We start from the raw sequence: 23,056 nt of genomic DNA, 5'->3' as shown, positions 1-23,056 counted from the left end.
GATGTGTGGTGGGCAGCAGTATTCAGCTTTCTCTCCACATTCACAGCGTAAATGATAAGCACTGTTAGCACACAGTGGGAAGACACAAACAAGGTTAACTCCTAACTGAGAGTTCAAGGAAGGGAAGAGGGGTACCCTTGTCCTATCCCTGGGGGCCATGATAATCTGAGATTTTGTGTTTGTGGTGATTTGAATAGGAATGAATTTATATGTTTGAATGGTTGACCCATAGGGAGTGGGCCACCATTGGGAGGTGTGACCTTGTTGGAGGAAGTATGTCACTATGTCAGTCAGTGGGGTTTAAAGTCTCGTATGCTCAAGCTATGCCCAGTGTTGCACACAATCACTTCTGCTGCCCATGGATGAAGATGTAGAACTCTCAGCTCTGTCTGCAGTACCATGTCTGCCCACATGCTGTCATGACAATAACGAACTAACCTCTGAAACTGTAAGCCAGCCCCAATGAAATGTTTTCATTTATAAGAGTTGCCATGGTCATAATGTCTCTTCACAGCAATGGAAACTCTAACTAAGACAGTCTCCTATCTTTAAATTGGTTGTGTGCATATTGTCCTCACAAGATTATGGAGGACCGAGCTGACAGGTGGAAGTCATAACCCTGCTGAGCACTTCCACCAGTAGCTGCTAGGTGGTGTCCCTACTGCTCACCCTCCCAGGTCTGTAAACTGGTTCCTGAGTGCTAGGGAGGAGTGGGGGGCGTTTGACTGCTCTCCGTCTGTCAGCCCAGCTGTTGAACTGCTGCAAATGAGACAACACCATGAGGTGGGAGTTCACACCCCAAAGAGAATGGTAGACTATAAAGTTGCCAGACTCAGCCTTTTTATCCAAATAGTTGTGACTCCGAGAACTCCCATGGTCCAGTGAAGAGGACCAGGGCGGTGTGGAGGGAACCAGCACCCTCTTCCCACTGAGCCCCTTCTCTAGTTTGCTTCTGCCAAGGAGCTCAACTGGTGAAGGAAATGATAAGCCCTTTCTGGGTGCAGGCTCTCTCTCTCTCTCTCTCTCTCTCTCTCTCTCTCTCTCTCTCTCCATATGTAATACAACCTGCTTGGTCCATAGGCTGTTACTCATATCTTTTCATCTTTTCAGGGCTGGCCAGTCGGTATAATTGGTGTGTTCTTCCCTGGGGGACGGGGAAGACAGTTTCTCCTGTTCTCCAACATTCCTTAGTTGCCTGTAGTTCTTCGCATGGCATTGAGGCCTTGTGAGCTTCTCTCTATCTCTCTATCCACCTGGACATGGACCTTCGTATTATTCTTGTTCAAGTCATGTTTAGGCAGTCACACTTCTGAGACTTCACGGGACTAGCTCCTGATATTTCTAGGGAACACAACCTCACAACTAACCTTTGCTCCTCTGGCTCTTAGAATCTTAACAATCCCTCTTCCTCTGTGATCCCCGAGCCTAAGGTGTGGGAGTTGCTCTGACACATATCAGTTAGGACCGGATGGAGGCTCAGTTCTCAGTGCCGTGCTGCCATGGGTGAGTTATCAAACCTATTGAGATGCACTTATAAATTGATGTGAGGGGACCAGGTGGATCACATGGACCTGAGGTTAAATTGCAGAATGTCTGTCTTCCAGTGACTGTTAAAGGAAGACAGCAGTGTCTTAGATGTCTAAGAGAGCCTGGTTTACCACGCCACCCAGGTGACTTAGATGTCTAAGAGAGCCTGGGTTACCGCGCCACCCAGGTGATGAGAAGAGGTTTCTCTAGAATCACTTCTGTGGATCTAGAACCCCTGGGGAAGCACTGGCTTAAACTGCAATTGTCTGGTGAGGTGAAATGTCCCAAGGTACAGGGGTTTTCTCAGCTCCAAAGGGCTCCCAGCATTCGGGATGAATTTCTGCAGAGTCCAGAGGTACAACTAGGACCTGAATTTCCTCCACTTCTCACCTGGGGCTGAAGATTAACAGGAGATCAGAAACACAGAAGAAAAACTTTTGTTTTGCTGGGATAATCAATGCTGGTTAGCTGGAGCTGAGAGAGTAGCAGCAGTTAAGAAGAGACCAGCATCCCTGGGGATCACAAACCTGGGAACGTCTCCTCAGGGTCAGTACACTGAACCTGTGGTCCAGAGGGGGCGAAAGCCGCATCTCATGCTGGCAGTTGAGCCTGACAGTTTAAGAATCTCCCATGGTTTTGAAGGCATGAATGGGTCATGGAGCTCAGCTGAGGCATGCCACTGGTGAAGATGTAGTTAGTCTCAGTAGCAGTGAAAACCCAAGAACTGAAGAGGTCATGGAGAGAAGCTGAGGTTTGGGCCATGTGGCAGGGTTAGAGTCCATGAAGAGAGCCCAGGAGAGGCTATTGGTGCAAGGTGAGCTCAGTTGCACTGGGCACCAGAGCAATGGAGACATCAGTACATGGGAGAGCCACACAAAACAGCGGCAGCTGTGGGGTGGAGCTGGCCTGAACCTAGGACAAACTGCATGTGCTATGGATGGTAGACAGAGAAGTAGGTTTGCCAAGTCCTTTGAAGCTGAGAGGGTCATGAGTGAATCCCACATAGGGTGCTTTCCTGATCAATGGCTGATGTGGGAGATCTACAGTAACTCTGGGCAGTGATACCCCTGGGCTTCTGGTCTTCGGTGTTATAAGAAGGCAGTAGGGGCAAGCCACAAGGAGCATGCTAGTAAGTAGCACTCCTCCATGGCCTCTGCATCAGCTTTTGTCTCCAGGATCCTGCATTGACTTCTCTGAGTGAAAGCTGTAGGCCAAAATAAACACATTTCTTCCCAAGTTGCTTTCAGTCATGATATTTCATCACAGAGACAGAAATCCTAACTAAGAAACTGCGCTCAGTGCCCCTCTGAGGCCACCAGGCATTCCTCGAGTCTTTATAGAACTGCTGTAGACACAGGAGTTCCACTGAACACAGACATTTTTAAGCTCTCCGAATCTTACCTCTTCTTGTAGAGGGCTGGGACCGCTTCACATTGGGAGTATAAACTGTTGTCATAGGCACATAGACCAAAGAGATGTCACTGATTTAGAGCACAAACGTCAATCCTCATCAAAGGAACTCATTTTCAGCCAGGGTTTTACAGGTTTTCCACAGAAAAGGTCCCAGTATTCTCTCCAAAGAAGTCAAAGATTAAAGCAGGCATAGCAGCTTGTCCAGTAATCCACACACTCGGGAGGGTGGCAGGTTGAGGTCAGCCTGGGCTGCCAAAGTGAGTTCCAGACCAGGGCTACAGATTCTCAAATTGTTTCACCCCACATACACCGCAAAAGAAAGTACGTTAGAGGTTTGGACGATGACATATCTAAGTTAAAATTCGCTAGGGACATAAGGAATTCAAAAAGGCTGTGGAAGGAGGAGCTACAGACATAGCTCAGTGGTTCAGGACACTTGCTTTTCCAAGGACTCAGGTTCAATTTTCAACACCCACATGGTGGTTCACAACAACCTGTAATCCCAGATCAGACGCCACATTCTGGCCTCCTTGGGCACAGGCACACAAGTCATGCAAAGACATACATACATATAAAATTTTAAAAATTTTAAATTAAAAAATTAAAAACATTAACCAGAAATACTTAAAATAACTTCTAAAAATAAAAGTAGTCCTTGAAGTTAAGTATACAGTGAAAGGAGCTGAAGAGATAGCTCAGCAGTTAAGAGCTCTAGCTGCTCTTGTAGATCAGGGTTTAATTCCCTACACCCACATGGCAACTCACAACAGTCTATAACTACAGTTCCAGGAAATCCAACACACTCTCCTGCCTTTGATGGGCACCAGGCACACACAAAAATAAATATAAATTTCCAAAAAAAAAAAAATAAACAGTGAAGGGCTGGCAAGATGGCGCAGTTGGTAAAGGGGCTTGCTGCGAAAACTGATGACCTGAAGTTCCACCTCTGGGCCCACTGGACCCACATGGTGGAAAGACAGAACAGACTCCTGTAAGTTGCCTCTGACTTCCACACGTGTGTAATAGTCCTTTCCCCTCTCCCTCTCCCTTCCCCACCCATTCTCTCTTTAAAAACCCAGCAAACAAGTTGGAAGAGAACTGTGATCCAGAAACAGAGCCAACATGGAAGTGAGTCAGAGGGTGGGTGGAAGGGTCCAACACGCAGGAAGATCAGGAGTTCTGGAAGAGACGCAACCGCAGGGAGCACACACCATCCACAAAGACAGCAGAACCTAGAGGACCAGATCTACTGGGGTGCCGAGAAAGGACGAGTCGGGGAAAGTTCTAGAAAGAGGATTGAAAACACCAGAGAAGGAACCTCCTGTTACTGTACCGAGCAAGCATTTGTCTATGGCAGATGCGGCCGCTGAGACAACTCTGTACTGCCTGCCTCTGGGGAAGGGGCTGGAGCCGTGGATGGGAGAGGGCTAGTTTTTGCAGTGACCAGTTACTGTTTGTGTTGTTGTTGTTCCTAAGGAAATGGCTTATTCTCTCACCATGCTGAAAGTCCTCAGTCATCAGAGAGGACATGTCAAGTGTGTTAGGCCCTCCTCACACTGCGCCATCATTGGAGACCCTGAGCTTGCAGTTTTTTGCCATTTGCCTGAGGACTTCTCCCCTCATCATGCTGGCTGGACCAGCAAACTCCGTACTTTGTCAAGTTATTTTCTTGAACAACAAGGTTTCTTTTTTTTTTTTTATGATTCACTTATTTTTTTATTTCATGTACATTGGTGTTTTGCCTGCATGTATATCTATGAGAATGTCTGATTTCTTGGAGCTGGAGTTACAGGTAGTGGTGAGCTGCCATGTGGGTGCTGGGGTCCTCTGGAAGAACAGTCAGTGCTCTTAACCACTGGGCCATCTCTCCCACCCCTTAGTTAGGGTTCCTATTGCTGTGATGGATCACCATAACCAAAGCAGCTTTCAAAGGAAAGTGTTTATTTAGCTTACATATCCCCAGTCATAGTCTATTGAGGGAAGCCAAGGCAGGAACTCAAACCTGACAGGAACCGGAAGGCAGGAGCTGATACAGAGGCTGTGGAGGAGTGCTGTTTACTGGCTTGCCCCTCGTGGCTTGCTCAGCCTGATTTCTTATAGACCCCAGGACTGCCTGATCATTGATAGGCCCATCCACCATGGGCTGGGCTCTCCCCATCCATCACTAATTAAGAAAATGCCTTACAGGCTTGCCTACAATGGGGACATCTTCTCACTTGTAGTTTCCTCCTCTCAGATGAATCTAGCCTGTGTCAAGTTGAGATAAAATAATCCAGCACAGTTGACCTTAGTCATTTGCAAAGCACTTTCATAGACTTGTCTTTTTATTATGGCTGAGAAACCCCAAAGATATATTGCTACGTATGCAAACTTCAACTGGAACCATCTCTCCGACCGGCAGATCCTCCCAGCAAGTACAGCCTTTACCAGGTCTCTGGCCCTACTGTACTCCTCCTGTGAATGTGGACAAGCATTCAGCCATCTGAAGAGTCTCTATGGCCTAGGAGCTAGGAAGAATTATGTTTTTCATTCAGTGTGTCATGCGAACTACACCCCTTTGCAGAACTCCAAAGCAGTCATTCCTTGCCTGACCCATGGCTCTGTATCCAGAACAAGGCTACATGATGTGTGGTGCCAGGTCACAGAGAGCACTAACTGGCCCACACAAAAGCTAACGTGGTCGGCGTGAGAGAGTGCAAGTGAAAAATGATCAGTCAGCCTTATTCTCTAAAGTTTTGGGGGGAATTTCAGAATTCCTATGTATCTGAAAGTTTGGTTTTCTCCAATGAGCAAGACAGCAAGCCATGGATTAGGTAGGAGGTCAATGGCCCAGACACCATGCCTTGAGGCAAGTAGCTGGATCAGAGGGCTGGACCCCAGCAGGTGCCCAGAAGGCCGAGATACCACTGTGATGTTCTACCCACTCACCATTCCTGGAGTCCATGGTCCTGCTACCTCTCTCTGCAGCCCTGTCAAGACTCTAGTCTGATGCCAAAGGCACTGCCAGTGTCATTCTCAGAGCAGGATATGGCCCCTTTTTATATGCTCCTGGGTTAGATGCAACCCTGCAGTGGCTGCCAAGGGGCGAGGCTTGAGGACCATATCGATCAGAAACAAAACCTTAATCATCTTCCACATCAGCCCTAGGAGGAAATACTGGAGACAAGATGAGCCTACTTCAAAGGAAGGAGCACAGAGAATGGCGCCATGTATCTTCTGTGACCCCAGGAACAAGTCACGGAAAGCCAGGATCCTGCGACCCCCAGAGAAGCTGGGAAGATCTTTACTGATTTCACGGCTTTATTATTATTTTTTTAAATAAGGGATGGCTAATGCTTTAATCTTTGTTTGTATTTTGAACGTATAATGCACATATGATTCAGGATTTTTCCAGTGTCCCCAGCTACCCATTTTACTCTTTTAGACTTTGGCAGATGTACTGTGTCCACTGAGAATATGTGCAAGCCTTACACCAATAGTTCTACATCTTACACCAATGTCTTCTACATCTGTGGCGAGGATGTAGGTGCTGGAGACTTTGCTATCCACACGTGGCAGTCAGTCATTCTTCCCACAGTTGAGCAACAGCTCCTCCCTTTCAGTCTGCAGGGAAAGGTTCTCACATAGGTGATTCATCCTTATAGTGTGTCTACAGGAAGAACCACAGGCCTTCTTGTGGAAAGGTGGCCTAAACATGCCATCTGTCTCATGGACTTCCATCTTTTGTTTTCCTTAGGGATACCTATAAGGTCTTTTGTTTGTTTGGTGTGTATTTACGTGTGCATTAAGTGTACATGTGTATGTATGTTATACTTGCTTGTGCACATATGTCTGAAGGCTGGAAGTTAATGTCAGGTGTTGCTTTCTAAAATTATCCACCTTTTAATTTTATTATTATTATTATTATTATTTTATTATTTATTATTTGTGTGTATGTGTGTACATGTATGTATAGATGACCATGGAGGCCATAAAAGGGTGTTGGATTCCCTGGAACTAGAGTAATAGGTGGTTGTGTGCCTCCAAGTATGGGTGTGGTTGGAACCAAACTTAGATCCTCTGCAAGAACAAAGGGTACGTGTTATTAACTGCCGCGTCTCTCCAACCCGACTATATTATTATTTGCAGACAAGGTTTCTCACTGAACTTAGGGCCCACCATTTCCTGAGACTTGCTGGCCAGCTCACTGTCTCCATCCTCTCCAGCACTGAGGATACAGGCATGCATCACCACGCCCAGCTTTATATGGTTTCTTGAGATCACATTTGCTGTGCATCTCCCCCCACTGAACTATCTCCCCGACCTCAGACTTGTTAACTTTTTAAAGGATGTTAATTCTAGTGAAAAGCTATTTGGCACAGCAGCAAAGGCCCCAGAGCAGGAGTAAGACCTAAAACCTCCTGAGCTCCAGCATTTAGTAACTGCTGTTGTGTCCTTAGAAAGTTGTCTCCGTGGATGTCAGAGCTTTCTGGCACCAACAGCCTGAGAAGCTTCACCTGCAGGTCCTTAACTGCCCTCAAACTGACAAAGGGACAGGCCAGGGGTATTAGCAAGGGACTTAATTTTCTATTTCTTCTCGTGTCATCAGAACGTAGGACCATGTGCATGAATTACATAAAATTGAGCTGTTCAACATTTGAAACAGAAAGGAAAGCGTCCTGACCCAGGAACCATAAGGTCTGTGCTCTAGCCACTTCTCTTGGCCTATGCAGTTCCTTTCACAAAAGAGGGACCTCAGCTGCATAAGCTTTCTCCAGTATCTTCTGGGCCAGAAATCCAGGGTACCAGGGTGAGAGCAGGTGTATCCATAGAGAACAGACTTGGGGTCAGACCCACTGTGTGGTGTCCTATGAGGAATCCAACCAGCTTCCCTCCTTCTGCTCGCATTGAGCTGGCCCTGAATTTGTCTATCTGGCACTATTACCTGGTGCTTAGGGTCACTAAGCAGTAGCAGCTGGTTACAGGCCAGAGACGCTCTCACCTTCCAGAACTGCTGTTCCCACTGTACCAGGGCCTGGTGGTAAAGCATGTGATGTCAGCCCATCTTCATACTCTTTGTTCTGCTCAGAGAAGTGATGAGGCGTGGGTCCCTCCAGGGACAGAAGGTCCCGAATGCAGCTTCCTAGGAAATGGGTTCCTGACCCGCTCAACCCAGGCAGGGTCTTGGAGGAGAGAGGGAGGGGCTGGCAGGAAAGGTCTGGAAACTTGCCCGTGAGCAGTGGGAGATGGGAAAAGAATGAACTTTGACATGAGACCACCAGCCGGAACTGGAATTTGGCCTCTTTTTGCCTCTGTCCCACTGCTGGGCTCCTGTTCAGAGTTCTTGCTCAAGACTGAGTTTGTGAAGAGACTGAGTTAACTAAGATGATGTGTAAGAATGTGGTTTACAGGACCCTGACAACTGTATGCTTGGCCAGGGCTGGGTACAGAGCTCAGCTGGCCCACAAGAAGGATACAGGGACTGTAGCCTGAGGACACCTGAGTAGGAGTTTATAAGCCAGGTTTTTCTCTTAGAGCTACATAACACAAGCTCCTCTCCTCCTGGGAGGAAGGCCTGGGAAGGGCTGCTTTGGGGACCCATGCCTGTTCTCCTACCAGACCTCTGCGTCCGCCTCCCATTTCTGAGGAAGGAGCAGCCATGGGCCTGGCAACTATCCCAGTGCCACAGGAGCTGCCCTGGCGCCACATACTGGTCCTGGACCATAAAGATGGACTTTTGACCTCTCTGTCTGCGGAGACAGGGAGGAGTTGGTAAACAGTACCCAGAGACCTCCGTGAACAACATCTTTTCTTCTTATATCTGAACCTCTGCTTATCTCTATTCAACTCATGTGTATAAACAACTTTACAAGAGAAACCAAAGGATTCTAATAAACCACAAAATCTCTTCTCATCAAACCATTCCAGTGCTAGACAAGTTGGTTGCGGCAGAGCTGCCTGGGACATGCAGATCTGAGAGTCACCCCTGCTCCCAGGCCTGTGTTAGTCCCTACATTTGCTTAGGAATTTCTCCACCATCGGCCATACTTGGGGTCACAGCCATGCAGTGATGAGCTCCTTTGCTCTGGGGTTTCCCCTACTGTACCTTCTGTGGGTCTGAGGCTTGACTTCCTGACTTGATTAAGATCTGTCGCTTGGGACAGACTGTACAACGGGGTGATCTGGACTGACGGTTAAGGGTCTCAAGTATAAAGACCTTTCAGAATGCTGTTGGAGGCCAGCTAGGGGACAAGGAAGTGCAAGTGGACAGTTCGCTTCCTTCTGTGGCCAGGTGGTAGATGTTAGGAAACATGACCGCTCTGAGCCTGGTTTTCTAGGATGTGGGATTTGTATGGCTATAGTGGAGCACACTTATAACCCTAGCAATTAGGAAGTAGGGGCAGCAAGATCAGGAGTCATCCTCAGCTATATAGTAAGACTAAGGCCAACCTGGGCTACATGAGTCACCCTCAGCTATGTAGTAAGATTGAGACTAGCCTGGGCTACGGGAGAATCCAAGGAACTATTCTGTTTAGCTCAGTATGGGAGCCAATCCCACTGGAGACCATTGTGTAGTGTTTATGTATCTCCAAAATCCGTCTCATTTGCCATTCTTCTTGGTTGTGGCAGAGCAAAGCTGGGCTTGCAAAAATGTGTGTTTCCTACCTGAGCCACCACAGCAATAGTAATTTCATGCTTCATAATATTAAAAATCATCCAATTTATCAACAATGCCTTGTCTTTAAAAACTCATCACACACACACACACACACACACACACACACACACACAGAGAGAGAGAGAGAGAGAGAGAGAGAGAGAGAGAGAGAGAGAGTAAAAATTCCTGTCTCCTTCTCGAGGTCAGGAACTAAAACATTGTGGCTACACAGGAGCCCCAGCCTGTGTTCCCTTCCTCCTCTCCCACTTTGTCAAAATGTAAACACTACTCTGAGTTTAGGGTTTCCTTTGCCTATCACACATCTGTCTATCTTTCTGTCTATCTATCTCATCTACCTTTCTATCTATCTAAGAACTAGACATTAAATGCAGAGCCTTGGGCCAGCTAGTCAGTGTTCTACTGGTGAACTGTATTCCTAGTTCCTTTGCTTATTTAAAAGCACCATCCACATGAGTATTTTAAAATAAGTAGCATTGCTTGTGTCTTTCATGTTCTGTAAAGGGTATTATACTGAGAGTGTCCTTAATGTTTTCATTCCAGGATATAGTGTGTGCATAATGTGTGTGTGGGGGGGGGGTATGATCATGTCAGTGTGTGGGGGATGCTCTGTGTGTGTGTGTCTGTGTATGTATGTCTGTGTGTGTGTGTGTGTGTGTCTGTGTCTGTGTCTGTGTCTATGTGTGGGCATGCTCATGTCAGTGTGTGTATGTGTGTGTATGTGTGTCTGTGTGTGTGTATGTGCGTGTGACATGCGCATGCGTGCTACCAGAGAACAACCTTGGGTATGGGTTCTCATCTTCCACGTTTGAAGTGGAGTTTCTTTGGCACTGTGGTGCACAGGATAGGGTAGCTGGCCTATAAACTTCCAGGAATTCCGAACTAGCATGCCTGGCTTTTATGTGGGCTCTGGGGATCTGAACGCAATTCCTCATATTCGTGAAGCAAGTGCATTACACATGGAGGCCTACATTATAGTTTTGAGATTTATTCATCCACAAAACCCATTCCTTGTTTTTACTGCTATTTAGTGTACAGTCTGTCTCTCCTTATTCTTCTCCAATTGATAGTATCATCTCAAAAATTTAAAATTATTAACAGTGGCGATAAACATTTTTACATGTCTCATTGGGCAGGTGTGTGAAAGTTTTCAAGACTGAAATTCCTGACTCAAATTTGCTTTGCCAGATTATGTTCCCAAATAGGGTATATCTCAACTGTTGTGTTCTTGCCTAGAATGAATAAGACTAGGTTTGATCTACAGCATGAAAAAACAAAACAATACATTATAGAATTCAGTTTACTCAAGCATGTTGATGCTTGCCTGTAATTCCAACACTCAAGCAAACAAGACAGGAAGACTACAAGTTCAAAGCCAGCCTACACTATACAGCCAGACACTGTTTCAAAACAAAATGTTTCCAGGCTGGAGAGATGGCTCAGTGGTGAAGAGCACTGGCTGTTCTTCCAGAGGTCCCAAGTTCAATTCCCAGCAATCACATGGCAGCTCACAACCACAGCAATGGGATCTGATGCCCTCTTCTGCCATGCAGTTGTATATGCAGATGGAGATATCACATATTTAAAGTAAATAAATAAATTAATTAAAATGCTTCCAAAAGACCACCCTACTCTCCCCCCAAGTTAGTGGCACGAGGGAGTCCACAGTGCTCTGCAGCTCTGACCTCATCTGACAGTGTGAGAAGCTGCGACTATGCTCGTCTTGTATGAAACAACATCTTATTGAGACCATCGTGCTTTAGTTAAAGCTAATTCTTACAGCCAATAAAACCTGCCTACTTCAAGTGTAGAATTTTAGCCTTGGCATTGTTGAAATTTGTTTCAAAACCAAGAAACAGAACAGATCCATCAGCTAAAGAAGCCATGATTCTCAGCCCCACGCAATCTGTTTCCATTATGTAAACTGCTAAGAAAAAGATAAAACACCTAAAAAAATTAATAAAGGGTTGGAGAGATGGCTCAGCATTTAAGAGTATGTACTGAGGCTGGGCAGTGGTGGCACATGCTATAATCCCAGCACTTGGGAGGCAGAGGCAAGTGGATTTCTGAGTTCGAGGCCAGCCTGGTCTACAGAGTGAGTTCCAGGACAGCCAGGACTGCACAGAGAAACCCTGTCTTGAAAAAACAAAAACAACAACAAAAAAGAGTATGTACTGTTTCTGCAAAGGACTCAGGTTTAATTCCTGGCACCCACAAGGCAGTTCACAACCACCTTTAACTCCAGCTCCAGGGGCATCTGACACTAATAGACAATTAAAAAAACAAACAAACAAAAAACCCTGAAAGGAAAAAGGGAACCTCACTTATTCGACAGTTCCCAGAGGAGGAGATTAGAAGAGTCCACACAGACTGAACAGACACAACTATCTATAAGAAAAATGAAAATAAAAGCTGTAACAAGAGACTCCGAATGCCTTCTAGGGGCTCAACTCTTGCTTGTGATCTCAGCTAACTTGACTTCCACAAATCCTGTCTCTAAATGCAATCAGATCCGTGGTTTGAGATTTCAGCATTAATTTTGTGGGAACACAACTCAGCGGTAACAAGCTTTTTTGGTGACACATAGGAGGAGAGGTTTAGTTCACTGTTTCAGTCCTGCCATGGCTGAGCGAGTGGCTGAGCGAGCGGCTCTCAGCGCAGAGGTCAGGAAGTCGAGTGAGTGGGAGAGGAGCTGTGGGTGATGGCCTTTTCTTTTTCTGTTAATCCCATCTAGGAATGGAACCACCCATTCAGAACAGATTTTCTCCCTCTGTGGATCCCCTTTGGAAACACTCTTACAGATGCCCCTGGAAGTGTTGCCTAACTAATTTCCTAAGTCACTCTCAGTGCAATCAATCTGTCAATCAAGACTGACTGTCACACAGGACTGTTACTAGTAATATGGGGCTGGAGAAATTGCTCAGTAAAGACCTGGTTTTGAATTTCAGAACCCAGGTAAAAAGTCAGATCTGATGGCATGCACTTGTAATTCTAGAATTAAGGAGGGGAAGACAGGGGGATCCTTGGGACTTACAAGTCAGAGTCAGCCATCTCTGAATAAGAGAGAATCTCAAAAACAAACACACACAAAGTATATGTCACTTGAGGTGCAACACTGAAGGTTGACCTTTGGCCTACACACCTCACACACACACACACCCCACCACACACACACACACCACACACATCACATACAAACACCCCAACACATACACACACACACCACACAGTGCTCATACATCAAACGTACATCACACACAAATGCCACACACACAGCACACACATCATACACCACACCCACACACCCCACTAACACTGCTCTTTATGTCTATGCTAATAATGTCAGTACCGTGCTGTTTTTATTATTCATCTCTGTGGCAATTTTCTTTTTTTATTCATTTTTCTGTTAATCTTTTTTTTAAAAAAAAATATTTTATTTACATTCCAGATGTGGTCCCATCCCAATCCCCCCTCCCAGAGTTCTCTACCCCCTCTCCCCTTCGCCTCTGAGAGGGTGTTCTCACTCCCACTGCATCCCCTTTCCCTCGGGCATCAAATCTCTACAGGATTAGCCCCATCCTTTCCCACTGAGGCCAGACAAGGTAGTCCTCTGCTACACATGTGCCAGGGCCACAGGCCACCCATGTATGTTCTCTAGTTGGCAGCTTAGTCTGGGAGCTCTGAGGGGTCTGAGATTGTTGACATCATTGTTTTTCTCATGGGGTTGCCATCCCCTTCAGATTCTTCAATCCTTCCCCTAACTCTTCCATATTGGTTTCCGACCTCAGTTCAATGCTTGGATGTATGTATCTGCATCTGACTCAGTCAGCTGCTGGTAGAGCCTTTCAGAGGACAGCCATGCTAGGCTCCTGTCTAGAAGCACAACATGGCATCAGTAATAGTGTCAGGTTTGGTGCCTGTGCATGGGATGAATCCCAAGTTGGACCAGTCACTGGATGGTCTTTCCTTCAATCTCTGCTCCATTTTTGTCCCTGCATTTCCTTTAGACAGGAACAATTCTGGGTCAAAAAATTCGAAGGTGGATTGGTGACCCCATCCCTCCCCTGAATGCCCTGGCTATTTACTGGGGGTGGTCTCTTCAGATTCCATCTCCCCACTGTTGGGCATTTCGGCTAAGATCATCCCTATAGAGTCCTGGGAGCCTCTCATATCCCAGGACTCCAGAACTTTCTAGAAGTTTTCCCGCCCCAACCCCCAATCCCCAAGCCCTTGCAGCTGCATATTTCCATTAATTCTCTTGGCCCTCTGGTCTTCTCTCCTGTCTCCCCAGTACCTGGGTCTGCCCCCCTTTTCCCCTGGTACAGAGCCAGGCAGTGGTGGTGCACACCTTTAATCCCAGCACTTGGGAGGCAGAGGCAGGCGGATTTCTGAGTTCTAGGCCAGCCTAGTCTACAGAGTGAGTTCCAGGACAGCCAGGGCTACACAGAGAAACCCTGTCTTGGAAAAAAATGGGGTACATAACAGAGAACTCTCAACAGAGGAATCTTGACTGGCCAAGAAGCACTTAAAGAAATGTTCAAATCCTTAGTCATCAGGGAAATGAAAATCAAAATGACCCTGAGATTCCACCTCTCTGACAATTTTAAAATTAGAACTTTGTTCTTTTTAAAGATTGTTTTGGCTATTAAAAGTCTATTGATTATATATGAATTTTAGGTAGTATTGTCGTCCTAACAATACTGATTTTTCCAATCCATGAACATGTCTTTCCACTTACTATGTTTCCCTGACTTTCTTTCAGCAATATACTTCTCTGGTTAAATTTGGTTTTTTTTTTTTTTCCATTCTTTTTGATGATTTTGTAGAATTGTTTGCAAACTTCCCTTTCAGATTTCTCATTCTATGAAAGAAGTAATTCTACTTCTTTCCAATTGGGGCATCTTGGATTTGTTGTTGTTGTTGTTGTTGTTGTTGACTAATTGCTTCAGATAGTACTATTTTATATTAAGGAAGTTTTCTCCTAATATTTTTTTCATTATTTTTGTTTATTAAGTAAGGGAGTTGAAGTATATCAGATGTAGTGTCTGAGTTAATGGGGATGATCTTCCACTCCTTTCTGAAGCTAATCCTGCCAGGCTTTTGCCACTGTCCCTCTGCAGAGGTGATCCTGTTAGTCATCCCTGACAACCCAGTGGCCATCTCTCAAGTCCATTCTTCTGCAGCTTTCATTTGGTATACACTGCACTCTGGGAATGGTTTCAGATGGCCATTCTTGCCTGGTTATCCTACCTCACTAGCTGTTTCTTCTTCCTTGCCTAAACATTTCTGCCACACCTCTCTGACTTCTAAATGCTAAGACATAACAGGCTCAGTCTGTAAGCCTCTTCCTCCTCAGGGTCTCAGCATCCGGACTTCAAGCATCTTTGTGCTGCTGAGTCTGAGGCTTCTTCTTGACCTTCATATCTTATGGGCTCCTACCCCTTAATTAACAGGTCTAGAGTCATGTATGCAGCGTGTGTGTGTGTGTGTGTGTGTGTGTGTATGTGTGTGTGTGTGTAGTATGTGTGGTGTGTGTGTATGTGGTATGCCTGTGGTGGATGTGTGTGTGTGTGTAACCCAGGACTTTGAATATGCTATGCAAAAGATCTATGACTCAACAACATCCTGTCCCCCATACCAGGGCCTTCTTTACAGTCACAATTTTTTCACAGCCTTCTTCATTTCACTGTTGCCATCTTCAGTCTTCCAACTGAGCAGACCCAAGTCACAGCAGTATCAACTGTCCTCTTCATACTGAGCACTGAGAGAGCTCTGCTGTCTCCACCTTAGAAATACCTTAGGGTGGGGCTTGGGGTTAGAAAGATGGCTCAGCAGTGCTTCCTGCACTAAGGACCTGAGTTCAGTTTTCAGTATCTATGTCAGATGGCTCACAATGATTATAACTCCAGTTCTAGGGGACCTGACAACCCTTCTACACTCTGTTGGCATATACACGCACACACATGCACACACACACACACACACACACACTTAAAATTTAAAAAAGGGGGGGGCAGAAGAGATGGCTCAGCAGCTAAAAGCATTTACTGCTCTTGCAAGGGGACCCTAGGATTTGGTTCCTAGCACCCATATGGTGGCTTCATAAGTGCCTATAAATCCAGTTACAGGGGATCTTACGTACTCTTTTGGCCTCTGCAAGTACAAGGCACACACATTTTATGGTACACACACATCACATGGTACACACACACACAGAAGGCAAAACAGTTATACACATAAATATTCATTTTTTGAGACAAGGTTACTTTGTGTAGCCCTGGCAGTCCTGGAACTCCATCTGCAGAACAGGCTGGCCTTGAACTCACAGAGATCTGCCTAACTCAAACTCCTGAGTGCTAGGATTAAAGGCATGAACCACCTTAGGGAACGCTAGGGTCTGATTACTAACACCTCTTTCCCTCCTACCTAATGGCTGCAGATTCTTATATTTTTGGTTGTAAGCCTAGCCTTTAATGGCTGAGCCATCTCTCTAGCTCAGCTGCAGATTTTTTTTTAAAGATTTATTTATTTTACACACACACAAAGTAGGTTGTACAGATGGTTGTGAGCCATCGTGTGGTTGCTGGGATTTGAACTCAGGACCTTCTGAAGAACAGTCAGTGCCCTTAACCACTAAGCCATCTCTCCAGCCCCCTGCAGATTCTTTAATGAGTCTTTCTGCTTCTGCTCCTGCCTTCGATCAAATGTTCTAAATACAAATTAACCCTTTAAAATGTTAGTTGGGTCAACTATCTAGAGTTAAAAAGCAATTTCAATTCAATGATCTGTATTATTTGAATGCTGTCACATTCTTATTTGGCTGTATTCTTTGATATGGCACCATATGCACACACAAAAGAAAAAAGCCATTTTGACTTCATCAAAAGTTAAAATCTCATGTAGAAGGCTCAGCAGTTAAAAACACAGGCTGCTCTTCCAGAGGACCCAGGCCTGACTCCTAGCACCCATATGATACCTTACAATGATCTCTAACTCCAGGGGATCTGATGTTCTCTCTGGCCTCCTCAGGTGCCAGGTGGTGCACAGACATACCGGCAATGCAAAACACCCATGCACATAAAATAAAATTTAAAGAACCAACTCATTGTTCCAAAAGGCACATTAATATTTCAAGGAATTAAAAGACAACTTCCCAAATGGGAGAAAACATTTGCATATCATTTACTTGTGCTTTTGGTGCCGTCTCTGAGGAACTTTTAGCTATACTTAGAAGAATCTGACAATTATCACTTTTAAAAAAAGCATAAGTAATTGAGTTTTAAATGGTCAAAGCTGGGGCTGAGAAGATCGCTCCGTGGGTAAAACACTTCTTGGGCACGTGGGAGCACCCAGCTTCAACATCCAGAACACATCCATGTAAAGCTGAAATAACATGACAAATATCTGCGATCCTAGTGCTCCTTCAGTGAAGGGGAGACCAGGACAGACAGACAGACAGACAGACAGACAGACAGACAGACAGACAGACAGACAGACACAGACACACAGACACAGACACACTCAAAGCTTTCGGTTGCTTAGATACAGTGTGTGGGAGTGGCAGGGGTGTGCTGGTAAAAGAGAAGTGGGTCTACACTGAGGTCACCCTCCCTTACTCTCTAGGGAGGGTTAAAGGCAGGGACCAGGCTTTCAATAGAAGAAAGGCCCCTAGAAGGGACTGAGGCAGGGCCCTAGGTCCAGATGGACCTCGCTCCTTTTTGCATCCAGGCTTTGTCTTCAGTTAGGGTTATTATTGCTGTAGCTCTGGCAGTCCTGGAATTCATTATGTAGACCAGGCTGTCCTTGAACTCATAGAGATCCACTTTCCTCTTCCTCCTGAGTGCTGGGATTAAAAGTTTATGCCATCACTGCCAGGATTTACAGCCTGTTCTTATAGATACACACTTATTTGAGGCTCTATCCTCTCTGCCGACTCTAGCTTTTGTCAAGTTGACATAAACTAGCCAGAACAGGATGGGTCTTGGGTGTGGACTGGGTGGTGGTAATATGACAGTTTGTGAGGAGAGGTCACAAATAGCTCTGCAGTGAAAGGGTTATGGTTAGGGTTAGGGTTATTTTGGGGGTTGGGGTTATGGTTAGGGTTATGGTTAGGGTTAGGGTTAGGTGTGGTACACACTGTACAGGAGTGCTGAGCCACTCCCCTTAGGCAGAAACTAAAGAATGATTTGGGTTTGAGGATCTCAGTTCTGCTCCACTCTACTAATCTTATCCCACTTCAGGGCTGTCTAGCTTTCCAATCTAACAGCTTTTCTTCTTAGTCAGCATCTAGGAAAAAAAATGGGTCATTGCTCATTCCTGTAATTACAGCCCTTGAAAGTCTAAGGCAGGAAATTTGGCTGAGCTACATAATGAGACCATCATAAAAACAAAACCAAGAGTCCCTAAGCCCAATTAAAAAAAAATATCCAAGACATTTCCCCACAGAAGATATACAAATGACTGATAAGCCGAGAAAAGATGTTTGTCATGGTTTCTCACCACTGAAATGTAAATAAAAGCTACAGAAGACACTACTATGATGGTTGTGATAGTGTTTCATTTATTATATGTAAGTACACTGTAGCTGTCTTCAGACACTCCAGAAGAGGGAGTCAGATCTTGTTACAGATGGTTGTGAGCCACCATGTGGTTGCTGGGATTTGAACTCTGGACCTTTGGAAGAGCAGTCGAGTGCCCTTACCCACTGAGCCATCTCACCAGCCCTGTGATAGTGTTAATAATTAGCCCCATAGCCTGGTTCAGCTGGAAGGTAAGCCTCTGCAAATGCATGTGGGGCCTGGTACCACTGTGCTGGTTCCATTCTCTATCTGGGACCCTCAGGAAAGGGAGCAGAGCAGCAGCAGGCATTCACCACTCTCTCTGGCTGTGAGTGCAACGTGGCCAACTGCTCCCACTCGGGAGTGATGGACAGGTTGTGTCCTTGAACTGAGCCAGATCAGCACTTTCTCAAGCTGACTTTATCAGAGTATTTTATCAACTGGACGAGACACTAAAACAATGGCTGTAATAATAAAAAGATGAACAAAGGTGGGGCCTTATCATGATCAAAGTATTTTATATATATGAAAATGCCATAATTAATGTTTAGTTAACACACAAACTGAGAAAGACAGATCACGATAGTGCTGGCAAACGAATGCCTGGGACTCTCACATGTGACTGGACTATTACATGGTGTAGCTGCTATAGCCCAGTATAGTTGTTCCTCAAAGAGTTAAACAGGAATCCTAGCACTCGGGAGGTGGGTGCAGGCAGATCTCTGTGAGTTGTTTGGGGTCACTCAGGTCTATATAGCAAGTTCTAAGCTAGAAAGGGCAACATACAGAAACTCTGTCTCAGAAATAAGAAAACAAAGAGACCAAGTTAAAATGGGTTAATCTGTGTCCTAGTAATTCCATTTCTAGTTATATACTCAACAGAGCTGAAATCGCATTTCCACAAAACATCTTGAATACTAATATTTACACCCATATTAAATAGCCCCAAAGTGAGGAAAAAACCTGTTTAAACACATTTCAATTCACAGACAAAAATGTCTACGTGCAAGATAGGATGGGACTGAGCCACAGAGAGGAATGAAGTATTAAAATGTGGTACCTAAAAACCAAGCCTTAGAAACAGAATTTTAAGTGAAAAAAAATGATATAAAATATCTAGACTAAGCAAATTCATAAAACAGAAGCATTTGTGGTCTCAGGGACTAGGGTGGGGTGGGACAGAGATGGTCTCAGGGACTGGAGTGGGGGCACAGAGAGTTGCTGCTGATGTGTTTGATATTCTTTCAGTAGTGAGTAATGTTCTGTAATTAATGATAATAGTTGAAAATCTTGTGGATACACTAAAAGGAAACCCTGGGTTACACCCTTTAAAATATAAATAAATAAATAAATAAATGAAAAACAAGGACAGAAAATGGTCACCACCTGATCAAGGCCACAGGCTACAGAACCTGATATTCAGTCTCCAGCTCTGAAGCAAACACAGTAAAACTCAAGTAATAATCTGAAATGCACATCAGAAAGCCAAATACTGTCTTGTAGCTTATTCTTTTTACAAAAGAACCACTCTGTAACAAAAGCAGGGACCCTCCCAGTCTTCTAGGGCGAATCCAGAGGCATACCATGCTGCTTTCCAGAAAATGATTCATCCTCTGTAGAAAAATGTTTTGATCCTGTGGTTTTCTCTATCTGTGGAGTTAATATCGAGCACCTCTATGCACTTCACAGGTGAAGGCAGAGGCCCCCAAGGACGGTGACTGGGTCAAGATGGACTTCTGACCTGCATGATGGCTTGCCCAGACAGACCCTACTGGTGGCTCTCAGCAACCTTCAATGTTTGTTCATTTTTTGTTGTTTTGTTTTGTTTTAATTCATTTTATGTATATAACTGTCTGCACATATGACTGAGTGGCATGTATGTGCCTAGTGCCAGGAGAGGTGAGAAGAGGGCATCAGATGTGATAGAACTACAGTTATGGATAGTTGTGAGCCACCATGTGGGTGTGAGATATTGAACACAGGTCCTCTGCAAGAACAGCAAGTGTTCTTAACTGCTGAGCCATCTCTCCAGTTTCTCACGCTTGGTCTTGATTAGTGCCTGGCCCACATGGGAACCCACCTTGTGGGGCCTTGGAAGGATTTCTTCTTCCTCAGTGGTAGAATGATGGGATTAACATAGACCATCACATGGAACCTGGAGCCCTCACAGACAAGGAAGTGGCTAGTGACAAGGTTTTGAGACTTGTTACAAGGTGGAACAGTTTCTTTGCCACTGCAGTATCTCTGGCCTTGATTTGCTGATGTGAGAATGAGACAGTGATGAGTGATGAGGATTAAGAATGAGGCTCAGAGAAAAAAGGCGGGGCTGACTGTCACCCTAGCACTTATTAGTTGTGTGTTGGACAAGTTACTCCACCAGCCCCTGAGACTTGGTTTCACCTAAAACATCTTCCTCATGGAGTGGTCAGGACGGTTTCTTTTTTTTTGTTTGTTTGTTTTGTTTTGTTTTTCCCCTGGATCCCTTGAGAGTTTAAAGGAGTTTAGACCTAGGAACATAGGCTGCTGCCAGGAGCAGGGCAAGTAAAAGGAGTCTGGGGCAGAGGGGAGGGCAAACACAAAAGCCCACAGCAGAATTGGACCTTAAGTACCTACAAACCTTCCCATACTAGCTGTCTGGGGGTGATTCAAATCTGAAGGCACAGAGGAGATAGGAAGAGAGAAACTACTGTGGGGGTGTGAGAGGTTTGGTTTGTAGAAGCAGTGGACCTGCGTCAGCAAGCTCTTCCTGTCACCTGTCCAGGTGAATATGGAGAAAAATCTCCATTTGTGCTCACTACCCCACCACCTCGATTCTGAGAGCTCATCTACCTGGGTACAGGCCCTTACCTCCAAGTAAAAAACCTCAAATTCCATACCCAGTAGCTTTAACTTACAAGTGTTTATTAGCCCAAGTTCCCTTCTTTTGTCGTGGATTCATAGGCATCATGGACCACCTGAGGCATGACACATTAAGTTTGTTGTTTTTTTTTTTCCAGAAAGCCCTGCCAAATGCCAGTGCTGGGGTACATGAAGAGCAACATTCTAATCACATGTTTTTTTTTCAGGTTCCTGCCACGTTGCTGTGCAACCCAGGATCACAGAGTCTTCCAGGATTCCCTGGTACACAAGAATCAAGGCACTATACCAATACTGAAGGACTTGGGCCTCATACTGTGGTGGTTATCTTCCTCTTACAGGAGCTAATGCTTTAACCTTCCAGGCTGTGAGGAGGTCAGAGGCCAGTGGCTGGTCTGCCATTAGGGGCTACACTCCCAGGCTGCCCCGGAAGCAGCCCGACTTGTCAGCTCTTGGCTGGGTATCATGGTTCTCTTTACAGTGGGTCTGGTCTATCCAACCGACTGTCATCACTGCTGCTTGCTCTCCTTCCAGGTGGGTGGAAACGTCCTGTGGATCAGGCTGAGCCCACAGAGGATGAGGAACACCCCTCCCCACCACAAGAACTCCTGGCACTCTCCATACAGCAGGTAGCCTAAGATGGCCTGTGGAAGAGACAGCTGTAAGGGACCTGGCCTACCCTAGTAGGCTCCATCATTCCTTGGCTGACTTCTTCCTGACGGGGCTAGAGGCCAAAGTCTGGTGCTTTACATCCAGCAACCACCTTCAATCCACGTAATTCTGATCAATCCATGTAATTCTGTCTCCTCTGTGGAAGTCAGAGGTTACCCCAGTTGAGCACTGAGGCTCAGCAGGCTAGCAGGTAAGGCCAGTACATAGCTAGTACCCAGTAATCATAAACCCAAGTTAGGCTGTCTTCCAATTCAAGATGGGGTTCCCTTGACCAGACTCCCTAGACCTCATAGCTAATGTTAGAGTTCTTGACAAAGGACTTTAGATAGCTGGTGTTATCCCAGAGTGACGTAGGTTTCACTCCTAAGTTTTCCATGTTTAACTGCTCCTTGCCTGGAGCCATTCCAACCTCTGTTTTACTTCCTGTCCTTTCTAGAGCCTGGACAATCAGGGTTTTCCCAAGGACAACTAACTCACCAAGAACCCTAAGAACAAGGTCACCAGGCTACTCACCGAGCAAAGTATGTTCGAGAAAGTCACTGTGACAGATGCAATGGCCGAAGACATAGAGAAACTGAGCCCCCGGCTAAAGAAGGTCCACATCAGAGAATTGGCGCTTGCCATGGCAATGATGCCTAAGACACATAAGCCAATATTGACCTGCAGGAGAAAGTATCACTGAGCTACAACCACCATGGGCATAACCTTGAAAGACAGGGAGATCTTTACAGGTTTCATACAAAGCATATGCAGACCCTGATTGACAGACAGAAGAATTTGCCTGCAGACAGGGGGGAGGGTTATCTTCCATGAAGACCTCAAATTTCTTATAGCTGAGTAGCTTTCTGGAAAGATATGACTTTACAAAAGGAGTGTAAATCGCCAGAAATCTGTATCAAGCAGTCCCCTGTCCAGGTCTGGATCGAATTCTCCGCTGCAGAAGCTGGCTTGACCATTGGCCCACCTCCGCAGGCGCTCAGTCAGAACTCTTGCCAAGGACAGGAAGAGATGGGCAACGGGTTATCTCACCTTAGGTGTCACGTGCTAAAAAAGCTATGGCAAGGGGACTTAAACAGAGAGGTGGGCTTGGACGTCCTCCTCCAGGAGGCAGTGCCTAAAACGAGGTGGTCCGCCACGGGCGCAGGCGGGAACCCAGGTTAAGCCGCCCTCCGCCCCGCCCCGCCCCGCCCTCCGCCCCGCCCCCAGCCCTGCCCCCCCAATTCCTGCGGGGCTCAGGAAGCCGGCCTAGCGCGGCGCGAACAATAGCTCGGCCTGGGCTCCACGCCCCAGAAGCGGCGCCGCATCGCGCCTTTCTGTAGGCGAGCCGGTAACTCCACGGGTGAGTCGGGGTAAGCGGCCGCAGACACGGCGGCAC

General features: G+C 45.9%; 1 protein-coding gene across 3 annotated transcripts in view; it reads right to left on the bottom strand.

Annotated features, from left to right (window-relative positions):
• Window positions 1-23,056, bottom strand: part of LOC110328005 (transmembrane protein 42) — a 53,113-nt gene that overhangs the window by 29,717 nt on the left and 340 nt on the right. For 2 of the 3 annotated variants that reach the window (XM_029542757.1, XM_029542758.1), the window contains exon 2: window positions 22,195-22,341. In XM_029542757.1, the coding sequence (XP_029398617.1) occupies window positions 22,195-22,341 (147 nt within the window). Of the gene's footprint in view, window positions 1-21,033; window positions 21,654-22,194; window positions 22,342-23,056 lie in introns of those variants that run through there. The other variant, XM_021207711.2, reaches the window with a different exon arrangement.

The sequence above is a fragment of the Mus pahari genome, chromosome 10 (assembly GCF_900095145.1).
Source record: "Mus pahari chromosome 10, PAHARI_EIJ_v1.1, whole genome shotgun sequence".
Taxonomy (NCBI): Eukaryota; Metazoa; Chordata; class Mammalia; order Rodentia; family Muridae; genus Mus; species Mus pahari.
The sequence above is the reverse complement of the archived record's forward strand: the minus strand, read 5'-3'. Positions and strand labels throughout refer to the sequence as shown.